Below are 26,121 nucleotides of genomic sequence, written 5' to 3'. Positions count from 1 at the left end.
CCTGTTTTCCACCTGTTTAATTGGCATTCCAGAACCTCTGGAAATTTTTAGAAATTATACCATGTTCCAAGACATCCCAAAGGATATGTCTTACAGAGACCTCTCTAACTGGGGAAGAGTCTCCATGGATAGGTTGCCTGGCATGGCTACCATCCGCCTTGCCCATATTCCTCAAGCAGAAAATTGTTTTCAAATACCCACCTGCATCGGTGAGTGCCATCAGCTTCCCATTGACAACTCTCTAAATTGTACACATATAGAAAAACTGTCTCATTTGAATGCCCATTTGGTCCTGCCCCCAGGATGGTTTTTCCTGTGTGGACAGACAGCCTATGGTTATCTACCTGCCAATACCTCCATGGGGAATTGTGCATTGGGTAGGCTGTCTCTTTTTATGCCCTCCAAGAACGACTTAGAGTTGGCACACTCTTTGGGTCGGAAGGCAAGATCCATTCAGAACTTGGACCCGAATTGTGACCCCTCAGTAGTGCTAAAAGGTATCCCACAATTTGTGGCGGCTGCATTGTTCACTCCTGGAGTGGCCTCAGCCATGAATTATAGGGCCATAAAGCACCTGGCCTGCGCTCTGGTCAAAAACATCAATTATACCTCTCAGGCCTTGGCATCAGTGGCAAAGGAAATGCATGAGCTGCGGGAGGCTGTATTAGATAACAGGGCAGCTATTGATTTCCTCCTATTGAAAAACCACTATGGCTGTGAGAGTGTAAGGCACATGTGCTGCTTTAATTTGACAGACCAGACTCCTATGATTCGTAAATCCATCGAGGGTTTGAATGATTTGGCCTCAGAAATTAAGGAGACGACTGGATTCGACCTTAGTTTTCTAACCGACTGGCTCCCTTCTTTAGACTGGTTGAGGAAAGGTTTTCTCCTCTTTCTAGCTGTAATCCTTTTCCTTCTAATAATAAGCTGTTGCTGGTCGCATTTGCCCGCTCTGTTCCAAATTTGTCGCAAAAAGAACCATTCGAACCCCTCTCAGCAGATGGCCATGCTGCCGCTGAGAGGTTATAACGCTTATGCGGTAGGGCAGGGGCGAAATAGGCTCCGCCCATCTCGCCCCGCCCTCCCGAGTGGGGGTATGATAACCGTCGCCCCCGCTTTCAAATTAATTTGAAAACGCAGCAGAGAGTTCCATAGATTACTCTCCGAAAGAACGGAGCGGGACCGCAACAGACCACTATTAAAAGACCTTTTTTCCTTCATTTTCCCTTTCCCTGAACTATGTAACAAATCCCCCCAATAAAAGTAGCATTTATTTTAACAGTAACACTCTCTACCTGGTTATTTTGTATCTCCCTCTGACTCCTTCCTTTTTGCATGCGGTTTCTCTCCCTCCCGTCCTTTAACTCCGGCTGAGGTTCTCCGCCATAGATTAACATGGCGGACGATATAAATTGGCTCATATCTCTATCAAAATTACCCCTAGAACGCTCCTCTTTTAGTCTTAACCCTTTCTAAGGCTCCTGACTCGAAGACAACCAGCAGACCCGGAATCGGTCCAGTTTTCGGCATCTCAACAGCTGACTGTCAAACAGAACCGCGTTTCTTTCCAAGCCAAGTTGCTGCTTTATCCCGGGGTTTTCTCTCCCCGCGACTCGCGGAATGGTTCTCCCTGGCCCCCTTCTGTGAAATGGGGATGGGGGGGATCGCTCTCTCGCGGGGGAGACATAGTTCACCAAGGACCCTCACCCTCTACAGCTGCCAAGGGATGCCCGGACGGGGGCCCTCCACGTTTCATTCATAATTTCATAATTTTATGAAAGAGAAGAACACTCTTCCCCACACCTACCCCTTGGACTTATGAAATCCTATACCTCCAAAGACTTACTAACCCATATGTGCCCCTTCCCCATGCCATCTCAATGAATTCCTTATGAACTCTTTCCCCTCATGTATTTGTGAATTTTTATATTCTATGTACATGACTCACTGTTGTATGAATTTCAAACTGTTGGGCTAACTTCATGGATTGTGAAATCATGCTGCTTGAACCCTACTTCTATGTTGGATTCCCCAGATGTTGTGAACTTCGTTCCTATCAAATGTTTTCTATTGCTCATTTATATTGTTTATATCATTCATGATTCCCCTTTATGCAATGCCACCCACCTTTATGGATTCTCCTTTATCTACCTATCTGCCTATATGTATTTACACTCTTTGGGATCCCCGGAAAATATGTGTTTTTCCCTGCTGGGTTTATGTTCCGACTTTATTTATAATTTTCATTTTATCCCAAATAATTGTCAGATCATGAAATCAAATGGGAAATATTATGACCCCAACCTGAACTCTAGCCCCATGACTCAGACCTCCCCTTCCCAAAAAACAAAGGGATAATCTGCCACAGTTAATCCCATCTCACTCCGATCGCATGGACAATATAGGGCGAGTCACCAAACTAAAGGTGACTCGCCCCCAAGGCAAGCATTGTCACATCGCAGGCCAGGACGCCGCAGGAAGGCACCCTGTGGGGCCGTCAATGATGGCTCATCAAATCACCACTTCCCGTCTGACACCCCAAAGACATATCTAAAATCTGCGAACGTGACAGGACCCCGGACATCCTTGATGGGTGTCATTAATTCCTTTAGAAATTGGCTGGGCCAGAATTAATCCGATGTTTCCTGTCCGGTCACCGCATTGTTTCTATAGCTCCCGCCTCCTCCTCTCTGATTGGCCCGAGGGGGGACAAAAAACAGCTCCCCATTGGGCCAGCAGGGCAAGGCGGGAAACGAAAGCCCGCCTCGTTCAACCTCTCAGCCTATCCGCGATCAGATGGGCAGGGAAGCGGGGCGGGAAATTCAAAGGGCTGTCAGACCGAAACATTGTATAAATATGACTTTATTTGAAACATATGTTACGCTAGTAGATTGAATGATCGCTATTAGCGTCCTTTTCAGCTGAAATTGCTAAATAAAAACTCCTTGGCGGATTTTCCTTCAACTTGGCGGACCTTCTTCATTCCAGGCTTCAGGTTGTATTGCGGCTTATATTCTTCTTTTGGCTTCGCCAGGGTCCGTTCCCTCAGGACCGGGTCGGCTCCCTCCTTAAGGGACCCGATCCCCCAAACGCGGTCGATAACAATATTCTGGGCTATATGGCTGTGTGGAAGGGCCCTGAGTCTACAATGCCCTATAATCTAATTCAAAGCACATAATCTGAATTTTATGGCAATGTAGAAGGGGCCTCAGGGCCCTTCCAGACAGGCCCTATATCCCAGGATCTGATCCCAGGTGTTCTGCTTTAAACCAGATTATATGAATCTGCACTACAGATAATCTGGGATAAACAGAAAACCTGGGATCAGATCCTGGGATATAGGGCCTGTTTGGGGCCCCTTCCACATAGCCATATAACCCAGAATATCAAGGCAGAAAAATCCACAATATCTGCTTTGAACTGGGTTATCTTAGTCCACAATGCTATATATTCCAGTTCAAAGCAGATAAAGTGGGATTTTATTCATCTGTGGGTTTGGAAGGGCCCTCAAATAATCCACTTCAAAGCAGATAATGTGGATTATCGGCTTTGATAATCTGAATTATATTGCAGTGTAGAAGGGGCCATAGATCCCATCTACACTGCCATGAGATGCAGTTCCAATCTGCATTATATGGTCAGTATAAAAACATAATGCTATTCAATACACTGAGGGTCCTTCCAGGCCCTACTATATCCTATGATCTGATCCCAGGTTTTCTTTTTATTCCAGATTATCTGGGAGTGGGGACACATATAATCCAGTTTAAAGAAAACCTGGGATCAGATCCTGGGATATAGGGCCTGTCTGGAAGGGCCCTGACAGTAAAATTCAGGGCACTTCCACACAACCATATAACCCAGAAAATCTCAGATCTGCTTTGAACTGGGTTATCCAAGTCCACACTACCATATAGTAAAGGGTTTCCCCTGACATTAAGTCGTTGTGTCCAACTCTGGGGGTTGGTGCTCATCTCCATTTCTAAACCGAAGAGTCGGTGTTGTCCGTAGACATCTCCAAGGTCATGTGCCCAGCATGACTGCATGGAGCGCCGTTACCTTCCCGCCAGAGCTGTACCTATTGATCTACTCACATTTGCATGTTTTCGAACTGCTAGATTGGCAGGAGCTGGGGCTAACAGCGGGAGCTCAATCCGCTCCCGGGATTTGAACCTGGGACCTTTTGGTCTGCAAGTTCAGCTGCTCAGCGCTTTAACACACTGTGCCACTAGGGGCCCCTTGATATACAGTAGAGTCTCACTTATCCAACATAAACGGGACAGCAGAACATTGGATAAGCAAAAATGTTGGATAATAAGGAGGGATTAAGGAAAAGCCTATTAAACATCAAATTATGTAATGATTTTACAAATTAAGCACCAAAACATCATACTTTACAACAAATGGATAGAAAAAGCAGTTCAGTATAAGATAACATTATGTAATAATTAGTGTATTTATGAATTTAGCACCAAAATTTCGCAATTTATTGAAAAATTGACTACAAAACATTGACTACTAAAAGGCAAACTGCGTTGGATAATACAGAACCTTGGATAAGCGAAGCTTGGATAAACGAGACTCTACTGTACGGGGATATAGGGCTGTGTGGAAAAGGGCCTGAAGTTCCAAACTATGGCCCTTTCCACACAGCTGAATAAAATCCCACATTTTCTGCTTTAAACTGGAATATATGGCAGTGTGGACCCAGATAACCCAGTTCAAAGCAGATATTGTGGGATTTTCTGCCTTGATATTCTGGGATATAGGGCGGGGTGGAAGGGCCCTGCATTATATGGCAATAGTGCCCAGGCGCCTGACGCTGGTGCATCCACACTGTAGACTTTTTCAGTTTGATACCGCTTGAATTGCTATGGCGAATCCAGGGAGGTGTAGTTTTTCCCACGGTCTTTCACCTCCCCGGCCAAAGAGCGCCGGTGCCTGGCCAAACTACGACTCCCAGGATCCCAGGGCGGTTCAAGCGGTGCCAAAGTTGCGTCCGTTCTGCCGTGTAGACGGACGCCAACCCGCGGCGCCCGGCTTCGCTCGGGGAGGCGCTGCCGACGAAGGGGAGGTTTTTCCCGGGCTGGAAAGGGAAGTGACGCCTGGCGAAAGGGTTCCCGGAAGCGACTGGCTCCTGAATGCGATGACCGTGTTTTCACTTTTTTGATGCAAGTTGCAGAAGCAGAGGAAGCGGAGCGAAAGGTAAACAGAGGCGGCGGGAGTAGCAAAGGGGCAGGTCCCGGGAAGGGGGTCCCATCTGCGGGATCCCAGATCCCTGAAACTCGATCTCCCCCCAAAAGTGGGGGTTTATGCCCGCCCCCGCAATAATAATAACAAAACACTGGAATTAATGTGTTGTCGAGGACTTTAATGGCCGGAATCGCTGGGTTGCTGTGAGTTTTCCGGGTTGTACTGCCATGTCCCAGAAGCATTCTCTCCTGACCTTTCGCCCACACCTATGGCACGCATCCTCAGAGGTTGTGAGGTTTTTTTTGGAAACTAGGCAAGTGGGGTTTATATATCTGTTGAATGTTCAAGGTGGAAGGTTCCCATTTCATCACATTAGAGAGAGAAAAAATCCATTTAAAATCCGGTTTCTGCCTCCTGCAGTATTCTGGGGTTTGTAGTTTAGTGAGGCTGTTAAAGGCTCCTCCCTAAACTACAAACTCCAGAATTTTGTAGGAGGCAGAAACCGGATTTTAAGTGGATTTTTTTCCTCTAGTGCGATGAGGCAGAAAAAAGGACTCTGATCTGTTTGATGTAGCAATTGGTCACCTCGATTAGCATAGAATAGCCTTCCAGCTTCAAGGTCTGGCTGCTTCCTGCCTGGGGGGAATATATAATATAAATAATAACTTTATTTTTAATAAAGTTAAAACTCCCTCGAAGGGACTCGGGACGGCTTTCATCAGGACAAGTGCCTGATCCAACTAAGATTATAACCAAACATAGATTAAAACAATATCTCAATAAAATCAAGGACATTACAACAAGACAATAACTTAAAAACAGCATAATCAACAGCCAATAGTTTGAGCAGTAATGGGTACTGAATTCGAGGGGAAGGAAATTACACAAAATAATTTCAGAACAGGGCTGGTGGACCAAAATGCAAGGGCCAATAATAAATTAGAAGTAAAAGAGCAATGTCAGTTTAAAATGCTAAACCTATGGGAGGAAAGACGGGGATAAAGTGTGGGAACTGCTGGTAGATATAGTTCTTGTGAACTGCTTAATCCTTTGTTCAATGATATTAACTGGCCCTGATTGTTTCCTGTCTAGAAATCCCCTGTTTACTGAGCATTGTTCTTTATTTACTGTCCTGTTTTTAGAGTTTTTTTTTTAATACTGGTAGCCAGATATTGTTCATGGTCAAACTCTAAAATCGGGACAGTAAGTAAATAAAGAATACCACTCAGAAAACAGAGGCATTCCAGACATGAATTAATCAGGGCCAGCTAACACTTCCCAACAAAGGATTCCCCCCAGGCACTAAACAGCCAGACCTTGAAGCTGAAAGGCAGTTCAGTGGTAATCGAGGTGGCCAGTTGCTACATCAAACAGGCAAGAATTCTTTCCACAGATATATAAACCGCACTTGACTAGTTTCCAACATACCTCACAACCTCTAAGGATCCTGCCATAGATGTGGGTGAAACATCAGGAGAGAATGCTTCTGGGACATGGCCATACAGCCCGGAAAACTCACAGCAACCCACTGGAATTAATGCCTTTTGACGCCACTTTAACTGCCATGGCCCAACACTATCCAGTCCTGGGATTTGTAGCTTCACGAGGTATTCTCTGCTGGTGCCTCACCAAAACTACAAAACTCCAGGATTCCCTCGCATTGAGCTATAGCAATTTCAAATGGTGTCAAACTCAATTCATTCTATAGTCTAAAGCCGGCCTTGGAGAGAGATATGCAGCGGTGCCACTTGGATGAAGCCTCTACCCTCCAGGTGTTTTGGACTTCAACTCCCACAATTCCTAACAGCCGGTTGAAGTCCAAAACACCTGGAGGGTCGAAGTTTGCCTATGCCTGCTTTAGGAAATTATTATTATCCTCATTGTTATCGTCGTCATCATTATTATACCCTCTTGTTCGAAACCCAAGGTGGTAGGAAAGTAGGGAAGGGGATAGTTTTTGTTTTCCCTTTTACTCTGGAAAGATGCATCTACACCACATGGGTCAAGCTCAAGTGGCCCATGGCCAAATCTGCCCCTCCATGTCGTATTAAATGGCCCTCCAGATGAATGAATAATTTTGCATTGGCTTTATCAGGGTCCACTTGAGAAAGAAAAGAAAGAAAAGGAATTATAAAATTATTAAAATACGATGTTAACATTTAATATTATAAGGATTAGAAGTTCACATAGAAATGCTTCATTTTCAAAACAGTACAAGCTAAACACATTGAGGAGGGTGCAAGCTAGAGTCTAAAACGGGGAGCATGGATTCAAATGGCAGGAAAACAGATTCCACCTAAACATTAGGGGAAAACCTCCTGACAATAAAAAGGGAATATGCTGTTTTGGAGTGTGGCAAGGTCTCATACTCTGGGATGGTCATCTCCTGGGAATGCTTTGATTGAGTATTCCTTTATGGCAGACTGAATGTCCTTGGGAGTCTCTTCCTGTTCTATGAATCTGTGCTTCTAGTTAGCAGTGAGCACAAGTAAAAACACTTAAACCTTCTTCTATACAGTCATAGATTCCATAATAGTTCTATGCAGTGTAATCCAAGAATATTTACCTTTTAATTATCCCAGTTAATGACCTGTCTTATTTGAAGTGTATTAAAAGGGAGGAAATACATACTTTGATCCCGAGGAAGCACACCTAAAGATATGTGCAGAAGCCCACATAATGTGGACAAGTGAACTTTTTGCATATCTCTTTGTATTTGGGATGGTTAGATAGCGTTTATACTTTTATACTCTAATAATAATAATAATAATATCCTGCTTTTCTCCCTCACAGGACCCAAAGCAGCTTACAACATATTAAAATCACATAAACAACAATCAGAGTACATCAATAATATAAACATAATAGGATAAACAGATTAAAAAAACAACTATAGTATACATTCAAGTTCATGAGGCATCATATCGAGACATATAATACTTTTGCTCTTCTATGTATTGACCATACTCAATGAATGATAGTAATATTGATGGACTAACTGACAATAGAAGAATGTGAGTTTGTTTACATATTCCAAGATTTTGCAGAATCCAACTTAGAAACTTCCCAGAACTTTAAAAACTGCTGAGACCTTTTCAGGCCCCTCAGTAGACAAGTAGGAAACCTTAATATTATGCCAAATATAATAGTTATCCTTTTACATTTGTTGTTACGGCTTTCTTTGAGTTAGCTAGTTATTCATGGATTTGATTACAAAATGTCCTGTCTAGGAATCACTAGGTCCTCCAGTGTAACCTGTCTTGTTGGAGAATCTAGGCCCATCTAAATTGTCATTTAATGCAGTTTGGAACTGCATGATATGATAAGTGTAGACATATAATGCAGTTCAATACACTTAAATTGCATGATGTGAGTCTTCACTGACCTTATAATGTACAGTAGAGTCTCACTTATCCAACATAAATGAGCCGGTGGGATGTTGGATAAGCAAAAATGTTGGACAATAAGGAGGGATTAAGGAAAAGCCTATTAAACATCAAATTACATTATGATTTTACAAATTAAGCACCAAAACATCATGTTTTACAACAAATTCAAGGAAAAAGTAGTTCAATTACTAACATTATGTAGTAATAATTACTGTATTTATGAATTTAACACTAAAATATCACAAGGTATTGAAAACACTGACTATAAAAACATTTACAGTACTGCTAAAAATTGACTACAAATTAAGATAGAATTGCTGCCTATAGAAACAGCTGTGGATCCGGGTGGGAGCTGACTGCATTGGATAATACAGAAGTTGGATAAGTGAAGGTTGGATATGTGAGACTCTACTATAGTTTCAAACTATATCATTATTAATGGGATTCTAGAAAGAGAACATTTCTATAAGAATCTCTAGGTTCTCCAATGTGATGTTATAGTTAGCTTCCAGTAGAAGATGGGCATAGAGTTGTGCTGGAAAACCTGGAAATTCTTACAGAGGTATTCTTTCTAGTTTAAAAAATGTGATTTATTTATTCATGGTTTTTTTTTTACTTTTATGGGGGTCTAATCCCATTGAATATGTTGAAGAAATCAATATCACCTATTTCTGGGATTAGTGTCCAGCCATCATATGGTATAGTAGACAGCAGGGTGCCATTTGTTGACATTGGCTCGTCTCTCCCTTTCAGGTTGCATCCTGTACATAGTTTGCCCGCCTGCTACACTGCCATGTTGCTTCCCCTGCCCCATAAATCTTGTGATGTGACTGTCAACTAGCTGCATCTCTTCCCCACAGTGGGGAGAAAGGTGAGACGGTATTTGAGGAGAATTGCCTTTCTTCTATATTTTCACCAGATTATGAAAAAGTGGCAATGGAAAAACGTATAAGGAAGGGACAATGAGGAGAAGGAAAAGAGAGAGTTCCGTGGGGCAAGGAAAAGGGGATGGAGCTCACGTGGGCTGTCCTTTGTCACTGCGGAAGCTGGTGATGGCACTTTTGTTCGTTGCTAAACTTAACAAAGATGCCCATGTGATCTGGGGAAACGAGGGCAATCACCAGCTACAATCCCATGTTAAAGCAAATAAAGGCATAGGTCTATCTATTTGGCCAGCAAAACCAGTGCCGGATTTACCATTGCACTTAGGTGTGCTAAAGCACAGGGCCCTGTTGGCTGGGGGGCCCATCTTCCTTCCAAAAAAAAATGTATGATGGATTTTGCTTATGTGGTGCGATTCTAAATTTGAAGGCGTTCTGTTTTGGAGCGATTCCAGACAAGTAAGTGACTTCTCAACTTAGTTAGCACAGAGTCTCCATCATCCTAAATCCGGCACTCACCAAACAGAAGTCTTAAGAAAAGTGGAGTCAGATGTCATGCCTATATGCATTTAGGAGGAAACCTTCAAATGTTCTCTAGAACAGTGGTTCCAAAACTGTTTTGATCATGGAACCCTTCAGAAAACATATACTTTCTGTGAAACCTTAACTCTATCCCTGATTTGTGTAATCAAAATATATTCTGAACATTTTACACTAAATCAAATACATTCCCCATATACATTTCCTATATAACATCTAGTTTTTTGAGTAAATTTTACTCTGAATATTTTATAAATGACATCCCAATATCCCAAATGTTTTTTATCTCAAAAACTATTAAGAAAGGGAGAAATGTGGAATCAATGTGAAAAATCAACTACATATGACTCATTCGTGTTGTGAAATGTTGAAATGTTTAGCCAGTTTATTATTACTATATTATTATTGTTATTATTATGTTTATTTAAGAATATACCTGATAGCAATAGCTGTACTACAAAATAGCTATTACAGAGACTGTACTGTAAATCAAATTCTTGGCCTTGTGTAGTTTTATTTTAAAATCCTTTTCAAATATTTTCAAGACTTCGCAGAATCCCTACAATGCTTTTGCAGAACCCTAGGGTTCCATGGAACACAGTTTGATAACCCCTGCTCTAGAAGTTTGAAAAAGTTTCTGTTTATTTCTGCAAGGCTTATCTGACCTGGTTATTTCATTTCATATATTTATATTGAACATTTTTAATTTTAAAAAAGTTTGCTGAAACATCATAGACTTCTTTTTCTGTAGCGAAGGAACCTATGCGTAAGTTTTTCAGATAAAGAAATCTTCAACCAACAGATACGATGGGGAAACCAAAATTGTTCTGTGCCTTATGCTGCAAAGATGGAAGAGGATTAAGAAAGCAGAGCTTTGGTGCAACATGGGATGCATTTACACTGCAGAATGAATGCAGTTTGTCAGCACTTTAACTGTTATGGCTCAATGATATGGAATCACAGATGTTGTAATTTGGTGAGGCAAGAGAACTCTTTGACAGAGAGAGCCAAAGATCTAATAAAACTACAACTGTCGTGATTCCATAAAGTAGAGCCATGGCAGTTAAAAGGGTGCCAAAATGCAACAATTCTACAGTATAGATGCATCCATGATGTGTTAGTTGAATTGTCTCTCTTTGTCTTCTTGAGTCCAGGTTTAGCTATGCAATGTTGCTGTGGCTGATGCCCTGAGATGGCCAAAACAGGCACTGATGAACCTCAGGTACCATTGGGTAAGCTACTGCCAACTCTCTCCATTGAATGGGCAGTGGACATTGGGATTTCAAAGTTTTATTTCTGGTTTTCCCTTTTCACAAACATGTTTTCCTATCTCCCACTTTCTGTTAAAAACAGAAGATGGGGAGTCGACTTCACAGGTCAAAGATGAGCGGTCAGAGGCAAAACGGGAGTCTTGCGGTATTGTGAAAATCGAGATGGTTTGCACAGATGATGGAGAGAGCTCTACGCATAGCGCTGGTGAGAAAGAGGAGAAATTGGTTTTGAGGCCTGTTTCACACTATACAGCTATAGCAGTTCCATACCACTTTAACTGCTATGGCACCACTTTATAGAATGTTTAGGTTTTTGGACCAATGAAGTATTTAATTTTTTTTGTTAGAGAACCTTAGTGCCTTTCCAAACTACAAATCCAAGGTTCCATATGATATAGTCATGGTAGTTAAAAATGTTTTGTTGTTTCGTGCCTTCATTTTTAGTTATGGTGACCATAAGGCAAACTTATAAAGAATTAGAAGATATGTTGTTGTTGCTGTTAGTGCACCACCTTTTTCCAAGTTAGGGACTCAAAGCAGCTTACTACAGTTTCAAAAGCACATAGTTAAGAATTTACAGAAAAGGGTGTGGTGTTTTATATATTTTAGATAGGTAACGGCGCTCCATGCAGTCATGCCGGTCTCATGACCTTGGAGGTGTCTACGGACAACGCCGGCTCTTCGGCTTAGAAATGGAGATGAGCACCAACCCCCAGAGTCGGTCACGACTGGACTTAGCGTCAGGGGAAAACCTTTACCTTACCTATTTAATGCTTTTAATTATAGTAACTGTTTGTTTTTAAATAGTGTTTGGTTTAATTCTATTTTAATGTTTACAGTCTTTAGATTTAATATAATAATAATAATCATCATCATCATCATCTTTATTTATATCCTGCCCCCTCTCCTAAAGGACTCGGGCAACAAATAAATATACAACCAAGGAAGAATAAAACATAATGTCAAAATAAAAAACATATATTGCATTGTTTGCTGCTTTGAGGCTCTGTTAAGAGAAAAAGAAAATGTGAACCATAATTAATAATTACAATAACAAAAATGTAAAACCAGTTAAAAACATGTACCATAAAAAAACACAATAACAAAAATAATAAATAAACAACCTAGCACATGGTTGGAGGAGGGATTTGTACAAACAGTCTTCAAAAGCCTGTTGAAACGGTGCGAGAAAGAATAGTGAGAAGGTTGCTGATCTAAACCCATGTTATGTTTTCGTATATTTGTTAGCCATTCTTATGATCCATAGACATTTTGTGCAAATGCATTGAACAGAACTGTTATCTTAAGGTGCATCTACATTAATGTGGCTTGGCATCACTTTAACTGCCATGGCTCAATGTGATGGAATCATGAGAGTTGTAGTTTTACAAGGTTTTTAGCCATCTATGCTGAAGAGTGTTGGTACCTCATCGAAGTGCCAATGCCAGGATTCCATAGCATTGACCCATGCTAGTTAAAGTGGTATTTCACTGCATTAATTCTGCAATGTCGGTGCACCCTTAATGATCTTTCTTCTGCCCCTTCCCTTTCTGTATCTGCAGCGGAAGAACCAACCCGCAAGCGCAAAAAAGGCCCGGCCCCCAAGATGTTGGGCGACGAGGTGTGCAGCGTTTGTGGGGACAAGGCCTCGGGGTTCCACTACAACGTCCTGAGCTGCGAGGGCTGTAAAGGATTTTTCCGACGTAGCATCATCAAGGGGGCACAATACACATGCAAGGGCAGTGGGCAGTGCAACATGGACTTGTACATGCGTCGGAAGTGCCAGGAGTGCCGCTTGAAAAAGTGCCGGCAAGCAGGCATGCGGGAAGAATGTGAGTAACAGCAAGAGGCAAGAGCTGGGATCTGATAAGTGTGTTTGTGTAAATATATATTTGCGGGGGGGGGGGGGGGGGGGGGCATAGTGCCATCTACACTAACCATTTAATGCAGATTCAAACCAGTGTTGAAGAAAACTATATTGCTCTATATAGCTCTCTTTTATAACAGTCTACTTACAAGGAATTCAAGCCTCAGCTGATTTCTAACTTCCAACACTGGCATCTGTACTCAAACAGACTGAAGTCTCAACTGACCTCTAACCTCTAACACGGGCGTCTGTACTCAAAGCAGACTCAAGCCTCAACTGACTTCTAACTACAGTAGAGTCTCACTTATCCAACATAAACGGGCCGGCAGAATGTTGGATAAGTGAATATGTTGGATAATAAGGAGGCATTAAGGAAAAGCCTATTAAACATCAAATTAGCTTATGATTTTACAAATGAAGCACCAAAACATCATGTTAGACAACAAATTTGGCAGAAAAAGTAGTTCAGTATGCAGTAATGCTATGTAGTAATTACTGTATTTATGAATTTAGCACCAAAATATGACGATATATTGAAAACATTGACTACAAAAACGCGTTGGATAATCCAGAACGTTGGATAAGCGAGTGTTGGATAAGTGAGACTCTACTGTATTATCCTTTTTAAACTGCAGCCCCTCCCACTGCCTCGAGTACATAGAGCTAAGAAAACTGCAAACCAAAGAAGACATACACTTCAGGAAATACGTAAACCAACACATTATAAACAGGCAGGCATGTAGCCGGGGGGGGGGGGGGGGGGGGGCTTGAAGGACTCCCCCCCCCCCCCAAATTCTCAGGGTGGTCCGCGAGAAGGCCTTATTCGTACTGTTATGTTTATTCATATCATGATCTGATCACCATGCTCAATATATGGGGGTATTGGGATAATGATACAAAAGGTTTACTAGGGTAGATCCTCTCTCATTCAGACTCAGCCCCCCCCCCCCCCCCCCCCCGGCCGAATCAAAATCTTGGCTATGGGCCTGTAAACAGGCAAAACATTAGCTCAGTGATTCTCAACCTGTGGGTCCCCAGGTGTTTTGTCCTACAACTCCCAGAAATCCAGGCTATTACGATTTCTGGGAATTGAAGGCCAAAACAACTGGGGACCCCAGGTTGATAACTACTGCACTAGTTTGAGGGGGCTTGAGAAGGTTGCTATCTCCAACAATGCTATGGAGTCCTGGGAGTTATAGTTTGGTGAGGCATCAGCATTCTTTGGCAGAGAAAGTTAAAGACATTGTAAAACTACATCTCTTATGATTCCATAGCAGTTAAAATTATGCCAAACTGCATTCATTCTACATTGTAGATGCATCCAGGGCCACTGTTGTAGCATGAGGTATGTCTTAGTTTTTCTCTCATTTCAACAAGTCTGCATCTCTCTAGGCGTCCTATCGGAAGAGCAGATCCGCAAGAAGATCCGGAAGCAACAGGAGGGCGAAGGAGCCTCAGGCGGAGAGGGAGGTGCGGGCGAGGTCCTGCGGGTGCCCCCTCTGCCCTGTGACCCTGCTTTGCCCCAGCCTGAGCCAGATCCCCTGACCCCCCAGCAAGAGGACATGATCCAGCAGCTTGTGGCAGCACAACAGCAATGCAACAAGAGGAGCTTCAGCGACCAGCCGAAAGTCACGGTAAGTGTATACACTTTAATGTTGGGAAACAAGGAGATTGTACATGATAAAAGATATCTCAGGGCTTTGCTCTGCAAACCTGGTTTATGTCCCTCTGTCTTCTGAAATCTTCAGAAATACGTCATCTATTCAAAACCTGTTCCTTGCACAAAACTAATATGGCTGATATCAGCTTTAGTATGAGCCTAAATGGCTCATTTAAATCCTATCAATTATATTTTCGCCCATCAACTCCTCTCCCAGGCCCCTTCCACATAGCTGAATAAAATCCCACATTATCTGCTTTGAACTGGAATATATGGCAGTGTGGACTCAGATATTCCAGTTCAAAGCAGATATTGAAGGATTTTCTGCCTTGATATTCTGGGGTTTATGGCTGTGTGGAAGGGCCCCCAGTGAGCATAGCCAGTAATAGAAGTCTAAGGAAAAGAGATGGGATGTACCTTGTGACCTTTACAGATTGCTTTCTTAAAATAGCTGAAGTATAAAAGTTACATTACAGTTGTACTCTAACAAGGGATAACCTTCTTCCCTTTTTAGGGAATTTAACCAGATCTCCAGAGTCCTAGTCCAACACTCAAAATTCTGCACCACATTGGCTCTCGTCCTAACTTTTGGACTACTACTACATGATTCATGTGCTGGGTTTTGCTGGGTTTCATGCTTCCTTGTTAGGCTTGATCTGATAAAAGGGTGGAAAATGGGATGTGTGGTACCTCAGGCCACCAGTTTGAAGCATTGAAGTGAATATTGAAAAAGTAACTAAAATTAATAGCTATTTCAGTTACTGTGGTGAAACAACTAAGCAGATTACTGCTTTTTAGAAACTGTAACTATTAACTGTACCAGATGAACCTGCTAGGACTTGAATAATGATGTCCAAGGGTGCATCTACACTGTAGAATTAATACAGTTTTACTGCCAGAATTCATGCTTATTAGAATTTTAGTTTGACAAGACACTAGTGCTAGCAAAGAAAGTTAAAGACCTTGTAAAGCTACAGCTCCCATAATACTGAGCCATGGCAGTTAAAGAGGTGGCAGACTGCATTAATTCAACAGTATAGGTGCATCCTAAATTAGAATTACATTATTTGAGTGCCAGTGTTTTCCAGCTCCTAATTTAAACCTTATAGTGACACCAGCAGATCTCAAAACCTAGGATGTCACTGCTTGCTCTGGGTCCCCTTCCACTGGATTATTGAACTGGATTATATGGCAGTGTAAGGTAAAGGTAATGGTTTCCCCTGACGTTAAGTCCAGTCATGTCTGACTCTGGGGGTTGGTGCTCATCTCCATTTCTAAGCCGAAGAGCCAGCATTGTCCGTAGACACCTTCAAGGTCATGTGGCCGGCATGACTGCATGGAGCGCCGTTACCTTCCCGCCAGAGCAGTACCTATTGATCTACTCACATTGGCATGTTTTCAAACTGCTAGGTTAGCAGAAGCTGGAGCTAACAGCGGCCGCTCACGCCGCTCCTGGAGTTTGAACCTGGGACCTTTCGGTCTGCAAGTTCAGCAGCTCAGTGCTTTAACACACTTTGCAACCGGGGCTCCTCAATATGGCAGTGTGGACTAAGATAATCCAGTTCAAAGCAGATGATCTGGAATCAGATACTGAATTATATGGCTGTGTAGATCCAGCCTCAGCTATTTTCACCCTTTCATTCACAATACCATACCCAATACTGGCTTGTCATAAATTTGGGCATCTTTCTTTTCTATTGCGATACGTCTTTCCCTTCCCATCGTGCGTCAGCCCTGGCCAATGGGCAGTGACCCGAACAGCCGAGAGGCCCGCCAGCAGCGCTTTGCCCACTTCACGGAGCTGGCTATCATCTCTGTGCAGGAGATTGTGGACTTTGCCAAGCAGGTGCCCGGCTTTCTGCACCTGTCCCGGGAAGATCAGATCGCACTCCTCAAGGCCTCAACGATTGAGGTAAGCAAAAGTAGGATGGATTTTTCTTGTGTTTTCTACCAGCTTGTAATTTAAAAATGTACACTCTGAAGCTGAGCATATGTGGTAACATTCTGTCCTGAAATTGGCAGGACTTCCAGCGGAAATTAGCCATATAATCACATTGGAGGACATAGAGATTATAGAGAGAACATGTTAATCAAATCTGTGGATAATCAGGACAAAGGTGTACCATACATTGGGGGAGGACTTTTCCACATTTTCACACCCATCTGTTTCTACAGATTATGCTATTGGAGACAGCACGGCGGTATAACCACGAGACCCAGTGCATTACGTTTCTTAAAGACTTCACCTACAGCAAGGATGACTTTCACCGCGCGGGTGAGCTGGGAAAGGAAAGATGGGGATATGGAGGGAGAAGTATTTGGGGAATGGAAAAATCTACTTCCAGAAAATTCTTCTTGATCTGGTATGACGGAAGAAGGTTATCAAGAATCAAGAAAACCAAAATTATCTTTTTGAGCTATTATTCACGAACAACTGTATCTCTCTAATTTCACAAAGGAAGAACACACCTTGCTCTCACTTTAGACAAGGCTCATATGACATGTCCTGGATTTTGTGTGGTGTTTTTAAAATGTTTCTTGATTGCTGTGAGTTTTCCAGGCTGTATGGCCATGTTCCAGAAGCATTATCTCCTGATGTTTCGCCCATATCTATGGCAGGCATCCTCAGCTGTTGTGAGGTCTGTTGGAAACTAGGCAAGTGGGGTTTATATATCTGTGGGAAGCTGCAAGGCTATTCAATGCTAACCAAGGTGACCAATTGCAACATTCACATTTGCCTCAAACAGACAAGAGTTTTTTCTCCCACCCTGGAATTTCCACAGATATATTAACCCCATTTGCCTAGTTTCCAACAGACCTCACAACCTCTGAGGATGCCTGCCATAGATGTGGGCGAAACGTTAGGAGAGAATGCTTCTGGAACATGGCCATACAGCCCACAAAACTCACAGCAACCCAGTGATTCCAGCCATGAAAGCCTTCGACAACAAAATATTTCTTATTTGGAACAGTTGTCTCTGCTCAGAAAAGAAGTTTTATTCTTATTTTATAAATTTATATTGCAACTTTCTCCCAGAATGGGACCTTCTGAAGTTTCCTTCCCCACCACCTGCAAATATATATATTTACCCGTTTTAAAATGTTTTTTCTTTTTACTTTGACAAAGGTTATCAATAAGCACATGAGCTTATTACAAAAAGGTCAGATGATCAAAACCTCATATACTTGTCATACACCTTGTTTAGTGGCTCCTGCTTGATAGTAAAATGTCAAGGCAGGGCAGCACCCAACATGTTTCAACACGAGTTCTCCGTCTGAAATAATCTCTTACCAGCACTTATTTTGCAATGAAGTCAGCAAAGTCTAGGTAGACTACTGCTGATTCCAGACGTAATTTAACTAATTAAATATCTTATAGCATTTATACCATTCTCAATATTTGGAGAAACTTAACACACTGTTAAAGAAGGCAAAATAGTCCTTACTTGCAGGTTTATAGCCAGTAAAATCATGATACTTAAGCAGAGACAGGAATTATGTATGCATCCATATGTCATTAAATGGTAACTGGCAGTGTTGTCTACCTTTGGTTAGTTGGATAGGATAATATAAGGAAGGCCACATAATTTTCCAGCCCTGCATTAAAGGAAAGGGAGCTGGTGAGGAAAAGGAAAACAGAAGAACTCAGCCTCAGGTGTTCAGTGTTATGAGACTCCCAGGTTGATTGAATGGCTGCTGGATTATAATTGGGGGGGAATAGAAAGAAATATTTTGGTTTGTTTTTCCAGCTTTATATTAACACGGTTGGAACCGCAGTGGGTTGAAGTGGGTAAATTTGTAGCTTTTTTTAAATGCCTTTTTATGGGGATTATGATATGTATCCAAGATAACGGATCTTTTGCCTAAGTGGACCAAAAAAACCCTACAATTTTGCCTCCCTGGTAGGTGATTCGCACCACTCATCTCTTTAAGTGATAGGGCATCATAAACATATTCCGAGTTTCCTGATTTGGTGTGTTCCTGGGTTAGTCTTCCTTTTGCAGTGGTAGACCTGGCATGGCAGAAGTGCCACTTCCTGATCTGGAATCCATCCAGGATTTCCTTGCTAGGATTTACTAGAGTTCTTCTACATGTTTGAACCAGTATCTGGCATCTTTTGAGTGAACATTTGTCTCTCTCAGACCATCTGGCATTGGCTCTTCCTTGCCACATTTGTTAGTACACAGTCATCACCTATTGCTTTTGGCCCTCCCCATAGCTTGGAAAACCTGTTCTTTTGAATTCTAGTGCCCAGCATCCCCAGTCACTTAGGCCCCTTCCACACAGCTGAATAAAATCCCACATTTTCTGCTTTGAACTGGAATATATGGCAGTGTGGACACAGGGTGCTTCCAGACAGCACTAAATTGCAGGGTTTTAGTCAGTGGGAAACAAACCCAGGATCTGAGAACAGGTCTACATACAGACCTGTTGGTCCTAGGATTTCTGCCTCTGTCGTCCACACTTGTTTTGTCCTGGGATTTTGCAGCCCCCAAGATGCTGCTGGACGTCTGCCAGAAATTTTGTTTTTTTAAAAAAGACAGTTAAGATGCAAATATGTGAATCATTGTATAAGTTCTGTTCCTGGGTTATAGAGACTGTGTGGCTATCTGTGCAGACACATTTGGTTGTGTACTTGTGCCTGGGAACAACAGGGTGATGTTCCTGGGTTATACATGTCTGTTCCTCATTGCTGTTATAAAAACATGGGGAAAGTTGATTACATGACAAAACCTTTGTTTGTGTGTCATAAATTTCATTAAACGTGTGTAGGACGATGTTCCTCTTGCCAGGATAAAGTTTTTGCCCTCTAGCCAACTGTTGCCATATTTTAAGGATACACCCAATCAGGAACCAATATGTATAACCCGAGAACAAACCAACATAAAAAATCCCATATTTTCCAAATGTAGGGACATACAGACATTCGAAAATCCACATTTTCTAGACAGAACCGAGATATTGCTGCAACTGAAAATCTCACATTTTTAGCACTTTGAAGTGATTGCTCCCACGTTTTCAGGGAACAGCATTTGGTCACTCTCCATTTTGATACGGGAGCTGTAGGATAAAAGTACTGTCTGGACAAGGCCCCCTGATAACCCAATTCAAAGCAGATATTGTGGGATTTTCTGCCTTGATATTTTGGGTTATATGGCTGTGTGGAAGGGCCCTTAGTTCTACATGCTGTAGTGCGAAAAATAAAGTCTCCAGGCTTTCAGGTCTTGCTTCTTGCTTCTTGAAGAAAGTGTGAACATGAAACTTATTTTCTTTCATTTTTTTTTTGGTTTCTGGTTGGAGTCCCAATTAGTTTCTAGGAAAGGTTGGGTGTACTAGTTGCCAGCTGCTTTCTGGGCACAGATGAAAGAGTGGGTGTTTGGCTTGGACCCAGAGTACATAAGGCAGGATTGGGCCAAAGATAGATCAGGTTTTGCTGATAGAATTTCTGAGTGATGTGTAGTGTGTTCTCAAAGATGTATGGTTCCCATTTTGGATAAATACTTGCCGTGGGTGTTGGGGTAGAAGAATGGTTGCCTCTGTACAGTTCTTAGGCTAAGAATTTCTGGAGTCCTACTAATACGATTCTTAAGTGTTTCTTCGTTTGCATCAGACTCTGATAAATAAAACAGTAGCTCCCGCAAACTTGATATCTTCCCACTCCTCATATATAGGACTTTCATACAACTTGACCTCTGTGTAGTTGAAGGCTTTCATGGCTGGAATCACTGGACTGGGTTGCTGTGAGTTTTCTGGGCTGTATGGCCATGTTCCAGAAGCATTCTCTTTACATTTGCCCACATCTATGGCAGGCATCCCCAGAGGTTGTGAGGTTAAATCCTTGTGCCGGCAGGACTGCTGACCAAAAAGGTCAGCAGTTCGAATCTGGGAAGTGGGTGAGCTCCCATCTGTTAGTTCCAGCTTCCCATGCGGGCACATGAGAGAAGCCTCCCACAGAATGGTAAAAACATCCAGGTGTCCCCTGAGCGACGTCCTTGCAGACGGCCAATTCTCTCACACCAGAAGCAACTTGCAGACTGCAAGTCGCTCCTGACACGAAAAAAGGATGTCTGCCATAGATATGGGTGAAACGTCAGGAGAGAATGCTTCTGGAACATGGCCATACAGCCCGGAAAACCTACAGCAACCAAACTTGACCTCTCCCCCACATTCTGTTGGGAAATTTCTCCGCAAACAAGGCCAATGCATCCAACAGGTGAATAATTTTTCTTACTTTAATCTACACCATTCATCATAAATATTTTCCTCTCTCACCTGTGCTGTGGTATTTCTATGCCAATTCATAATTAACCATAGTAATCTCTTATCAATAGACAAAACAAGGAGTTCGGCCAATAACCTTTCTAAATAGTCACTAAAGCATGTTTAACACAATCCCCTGCTTTTCCAGAGGGTTGTTTTCAGAAAATCCCTTATAAGGATTGTGGAGAAGGTTTTGTTGGAGCTCTAACTCACATCCTTTTTCCGGGTATCTATTACAAAGTTGAGAGATTGAAACTATTTATACTTCCTCTATGTAAATTCCCAGGTAGATCTCTGAACTGATACTTGGCGTATGTGCTAGGAGATTCTGACAAAACGTAATGGAAGTGGTTGCAAAATTTTTCTTCTCTTCCAAAACCCATGAGATTATGACACATTCTCATGTATAACTGGATTTGTCATATGACCACATTACTAAGGCCCCTTCTATACTGTCATATAAAATCCAGATTATCTGCTTTGAACTGGATTATATGGCAATGTAGACTCATAATCCAGTTCAAAGCAGATAATGTGGACTATCTGATTTGATAATCTGGATTATATGGCGGTGTAGAAAAGGCCTGAGAATTTCTAGGTTGTTCTTAAAATTGTAATCAACTCTTACATGTTTTATATAGTTTTTAAGTTGACAGGATATTAGAAATTATCTACATTTTCTGAACTGCCAAAATATTTAACTCTGTGATTTTTAATAATTTATCTAGGAAATGGTATTTGATATTTCAATTGGTATGGTAGTAATTTTTAATGTGTTATGTTATTTTACTGTTTGTAATATAAATGTTATGTGCCACCTAATGGTCTGTTGACTATAATGAAGTCTATTGTTGTTGGGGTGTTGTGTGGTTTCTGGCCTGTATGGCTGTGTTCTAGCAGCATTTTCTCCTGACATTTTGCTTATAACTATGGGCAGGCATACATCTTTGAAACCACAGAACACCCCAGTGATTCCGGGTGTGAAAACCTTTGACAATTTATTGTTGGTGCTTATCTCAGGCCTCATCTACACTGCCATTTCATCCAGTTTCTGAATCCAGATTATCTGCTTTGAACTGAAAGATATGGCAGTGTAGACTCCTATAATCCAGTTCAAAGCAGGTAATTTGGATTCAGAAACTGGATGAAATAGCAGTGTTGATCCAGCCTCAGTGAACAAGTGAAATCCTTCAGTTCTCTTTTGTTGATGCTCTGCCTTCATTCCCCTTTTCTCCAAAATTAGGTCTGCAGGTGGAGTTCATCAACCCCATCTTTGAGTTCTCCCGGGCCATGCGGCAACTCCAGCTGGATGACGCTGAGTATGCTCTTCTCATTGCGATCAACATCTTCTCTGCAGACCGGCCCAATGTGCAGGATCATGGCCTGGTGGAGGCTCTGCAGCAGCCCTACATAGAGGCCCTGAGTTCCTATATCCGCCTCCACCGCCCACAGGTGCCTGGGTTGGGAGGAAGAGAGGCCGGGGATGCTAGGAGTGGGTAGTCTGGGTGTGTGGTTAAATAAAAGGGGTGGGGTGTCAAATTCATTTTCATTCATTTCCACATCAGCCTCATAGTTGCCTTCAAGGGGCTGTTGAACCCCTGGGCAGAGAATCTGTGGACATAGAGGACCAACTATAATTTTCTGACATAGTAGTCAGTGCTTTTTAGTTTTTACGCAGATGTTATTGAGCAACTCCCATCCATTTGATTATCAGTCATGTGAACTGTGGATAATGGTAATTGCAACCCAACACCACTTCTGGCTCTGAGGTTGAGGAAAGGTTAAAGGATATTTTAAACTCAGGCATCATATCCCCAAGCCTTGTATGTGAATTCAAACCCCACTATTCTCACTAAACAGAACAAACTGCAGCCTTCCAAATTTAACTGCATCACAACTCTAGTCGTGATGTCTAATAATGAGGAATATAGGAGTTGTAGTCCAGCATCTGGAGGGCCACATAATATGATATGGTGGGCTAGATTCGGCCCATGAGCTTGACTCACGTGAAGAAACAAAACAGGAAGATTGGCCAGTGTTTGGGAGAGTCATTTTATTGAACAGCTCCCAGAATTCCCATAGACAGCATGTGATCATTTAGGGAGTTGTTGTCTAATAATAATAATAATAATAATTATTATTATTATTATTATTATTATTATTATTATTTTATTTCTTACGTGCTTCTCCTCGTGGCTCAAACATTTAAGCTCTGATTGTGTCACATCATTTCATCTCAATTGTGATGAGCCCCCGGTGGCGGAATGGGTTAAACCCTTGTGCCGGCAGGACTGCTGACTTGAAGGTTGGGTTGCTGACCTGAAGGTTGCCGGTTCAAATCCGGGGAGAGCACAGATGAGCTCTCTCTGTCAGTTACAGCTCTCCATGTGGGGACATGAGAGAAGCCTCCCACAGGATGGTAAAACATCAAAACATCCAGGCAACATCCTTGCAGATGGCCAATTCTCTCACACCAGAAGTGACTTGCAGTTTCTCAAGTTGCTCCTGATATAAAAAAAAAATCTCAATTGCATAAGAAACAGCATTTTAAAAAATGAAGCAAGAAAACAACTATTCAAAATGCTACTTGGTCAGCAAGACTTAGTTTCTAGAATTTTTGCACATGTATTTGTGTACAGGTATGACAGACCATGTAGTGAACTACCATGCTGGAGGCTTTGGAGAGCTCCATAGCATCAAGCCATGGAAGTTAAAGTGGTGTCAAACAGCATTAAGTCTTAGAGTGTAGATGCACCCAAACACCACTGTTCTTTGTGATCATTAGGGATGCTTACATGCCTCTTACAGCATCCCTTGAAATCCCCTGGCGTGTGGTGGGATGTCAGGAAGGTCTTTGTAGAAAGGAATTGTAAAATGAGGCTCCCATGAATAACGTTGTCCCCTCCTTCCGCACCATTTCTCCAGGACCACCTGATGTTTCCTCGCATGCTGATGAAGCTGGTGAGCTTGAGAACCCTGAGCAGCGTGCACTCTGAGCAGGTCTTTGCTTTGCGCCTTCAGGACAAGAAACTTCCTCCGCTTCTCTCCGAGATCTGGGATGTACACGAGTAGATGTTCCTGGGGCTGACGTGGGGTGTATGCATGTCAGGATGCAGAGTTTCCCTTGCAGGCGCCTTTCATCTGACCCTAGCTGACAAATTTGGCTTCCTGCTAGGGACTCTTATGTGGGCCTCGGCACAAAACTAGGCAACGGATGGACTCTGATCCCGTCAGAGGAACTACGTTGGTTGAGCACTTTTCCCCTCCTTCCCTGCCGCACTTACCTTTTCTCCACAACTGCCTTCCCTGCTTCTGGTTTTGGAGAAGCAGGAGGCATGAGTCACAGTTGTGCTTTGGGTGGGATTTGGGGGAAGATCGTCTCCCTCAAAGACTTTATTCTGCCACCAGCCCTTCTTCAACAGCTCTGCCCCATGTGTCATTCCAGCTTGACAGCACCCACTTGTGCCAGCATCCCCATAAAAAGGGGGAGAGTATTACAGTGCAAAAGATGAGGGAGAGGGTTGCCATATGCCTGGTGTGTGTGGGGCAGATGCTCAGAGGAAAAAAGAAATATTAAATTCAGTCTTGACAAACCAAGTGTCTGGCCTGATTGCATGAAAGGTGTGTACAGAGATTAACCATCCATTGGTCATGCTAGTGGCGAGTTTCTTTTTGGAAAGACCTTTTAGAGATCATAACCTTTTGGAAAATCTTCATATCCTTTTGGAGAAAAATGTTATTCACAAGCATTTGAAAATCATAACCTTTTGTAAAAGTATGATCTTCTAGAGAAGAGCCAAAAACTCTTCTCTTCAGTGGTATATATCCACATGTACTTATGCAAGGCAATTTGGCTTTTCAGTAGTTAGACTAATAACCTAGTAGTCTCTGATCTGTTAGGAACAGAGAATATACCAATGCACAAAATATAGTTCTTCAAAAGTGTTCTTTTCAGAGAACACTTCTCTGTGCCAAAAACATCTACTTTCCCATAAAACATCTTGTTTCTATATCATGCTCTCAAGAGACAAAAAATAAAGAAGACTTTGTTAAAAGTAACATATCTGGTTTACTCACAACCTTTGTGCATTCAGCATACAGATGGATATATTGTCAATCCAGTTACAGATAGATTTGAAGTAGTTTCTCTGCAGAAAACAAATTACATCTTTCTTATGATTAACAGCAATATGAATTTGCTCATAAGAGTCCAAAGTCTAAGAGTGTCTCTGTGTTCTCTAAAATGATCTGAGATCTGAGCAGTACCAGGTCTGCAGCCCCTCACACAACCTCAAGAGACATAAAGAGAAAGCTACATACCAAAACATACATATACAATACAGTAAGCAAACAGAATCATACAAAACAAATTACTAGTGAAGGCTTGAAGATGGTTGCTATTGCAACATTTCTAGGGGTTGTAAACAATCACAATATGTTTTCTAACTTCTGGTTAAAAAGGAGACAAGCTATCTAGAACACTGCTCTTAAACTGTGGGTCCTGACCCCAAATGGGGTCCCCATAGCTCTATGTTAGGGTCATGAAAAAATTGTCAACAGTAAAAGCTTTCTGAATGCCACCCATTTACACAAATTTGTTAGCAACGGCATGCAGTGTTTACAGTGAACTTTGCCACAAATGCTTCAGCTGTACTTCATATAAAGGAAAATCAGCATGTTTAGCAAGTCTCGCAAATGATGGTTATCAGTAATGTTTGATTTGCATACTATATACCTATACAACTGAAAACATGTAAAAATTTCTTGGGTGGAAAAGCGTCAAGAATGGAAAAAGTTTAAGAAGCCTTGGGTTAAAGGAAAGAGCTGTCATAAAGGAGAACTGTGTGAATTGAGAAGTATTGGAAACTGACGTGCCTTGGTATTTGGTGAATGAGTGCTTCTGGTCCAAACCAGACTTAAGGAGTAGCAATTCTGTGAGAGATAAGGAGGAGAAACTGGTGGTGAGAATATTGCCCCGGGGACACCAAGGATCAAATCGTCATACTACCTTTCAGCCAGTAAAATAACACCAGTGTCAGTTACTACCTCTCAGTTG

The 26,121-nt window shown here is 42.2% G+C and overlaps 1 protein-coding gene across 1 annotated transcript; it reads left to right on the top strand.

The window, feature by feature from the left end:
- The first annotated feature begins 5,059 nt into the window (after positions 1 to 5,059).
- On the top strand, positions 5,060 to 24,662 carry nr1h2 (nuclear receptor subfamily 1 group H member 2). Its single transcript, XM_003222717.4, has 10 exons — positions 5,060 to 5,208; positions 9,339 to 9,456; positions 11,161 to 11,238; positions 11,360 to 11,482; positions 12,840 to 13,109; positions 14,537 to 14,778; positions 16,537 to 16,716; positions 16,980 to 17,079; positions 22,309 to 22,517; positions 23,991 to 24,662. The coding sequence occupies exons 3-10, from the start codon at positions 11,199 to 11,201 to the stop codon at positions 24,135 to 24,137; spliced, it is 1,311 nt and encodes a 436-aa protein (XP_003222765.1). The 5' UTR covers positions 5,060 to 5,208; positions 9,339 to 9,456; positions 11,161 to 11,198; the 3' UTR covers positions 24,138 to 24,662.
- The last annotated feature ends 1,459 nt before the right edge of the window (positions 24,663 to 26,121 follow it).

This window comes from Anolis carolinensis, chromosome 6, assembly GCF_035594765.1.
Source record: "Anolis carolinensis isolate JA03-04 chromosome 6, rAnoCar3.1.pri, whole genome shotgun sequence".
Classification (NCBI taxonomy): domain Eukaryota; kingdom Metazoa; phylum Chordata; class Lepidosauria; order Squamata; family Dactyloidae; genus Anolis; species Anolis carolinensis.
This window is presented reverse-complemented; position numbering and strand designations above follow the sequence as displayed.

What these genes read in the sequence shown, in the direction of transcription:
- nr1h2 (XM_003222717.4), top strand. Translation starts at nt 11,199, where the DNA reads ATGGCCAAAACAGGCACTGATGAACCTCAGGTACCATTGG. An exon ending in TCAAGGCCTCAACGATTGAG is followed by an intron (nt 16,717 to 16,979) that starts GTAAGCAAAAGT and finishes CTGTTTCTACAG; the next exon opens with ATTATGCTATTGGAGACAGC. An exon ending in GGATGACTTTCACCGCGCGG is followed by an intron (nt 17,080 to 22,308) that starts GTGAGCTGGGAA and finishes CTCCAAAATTAG; the next exon opens with GTCTGCAGGTGGAGTTCATC.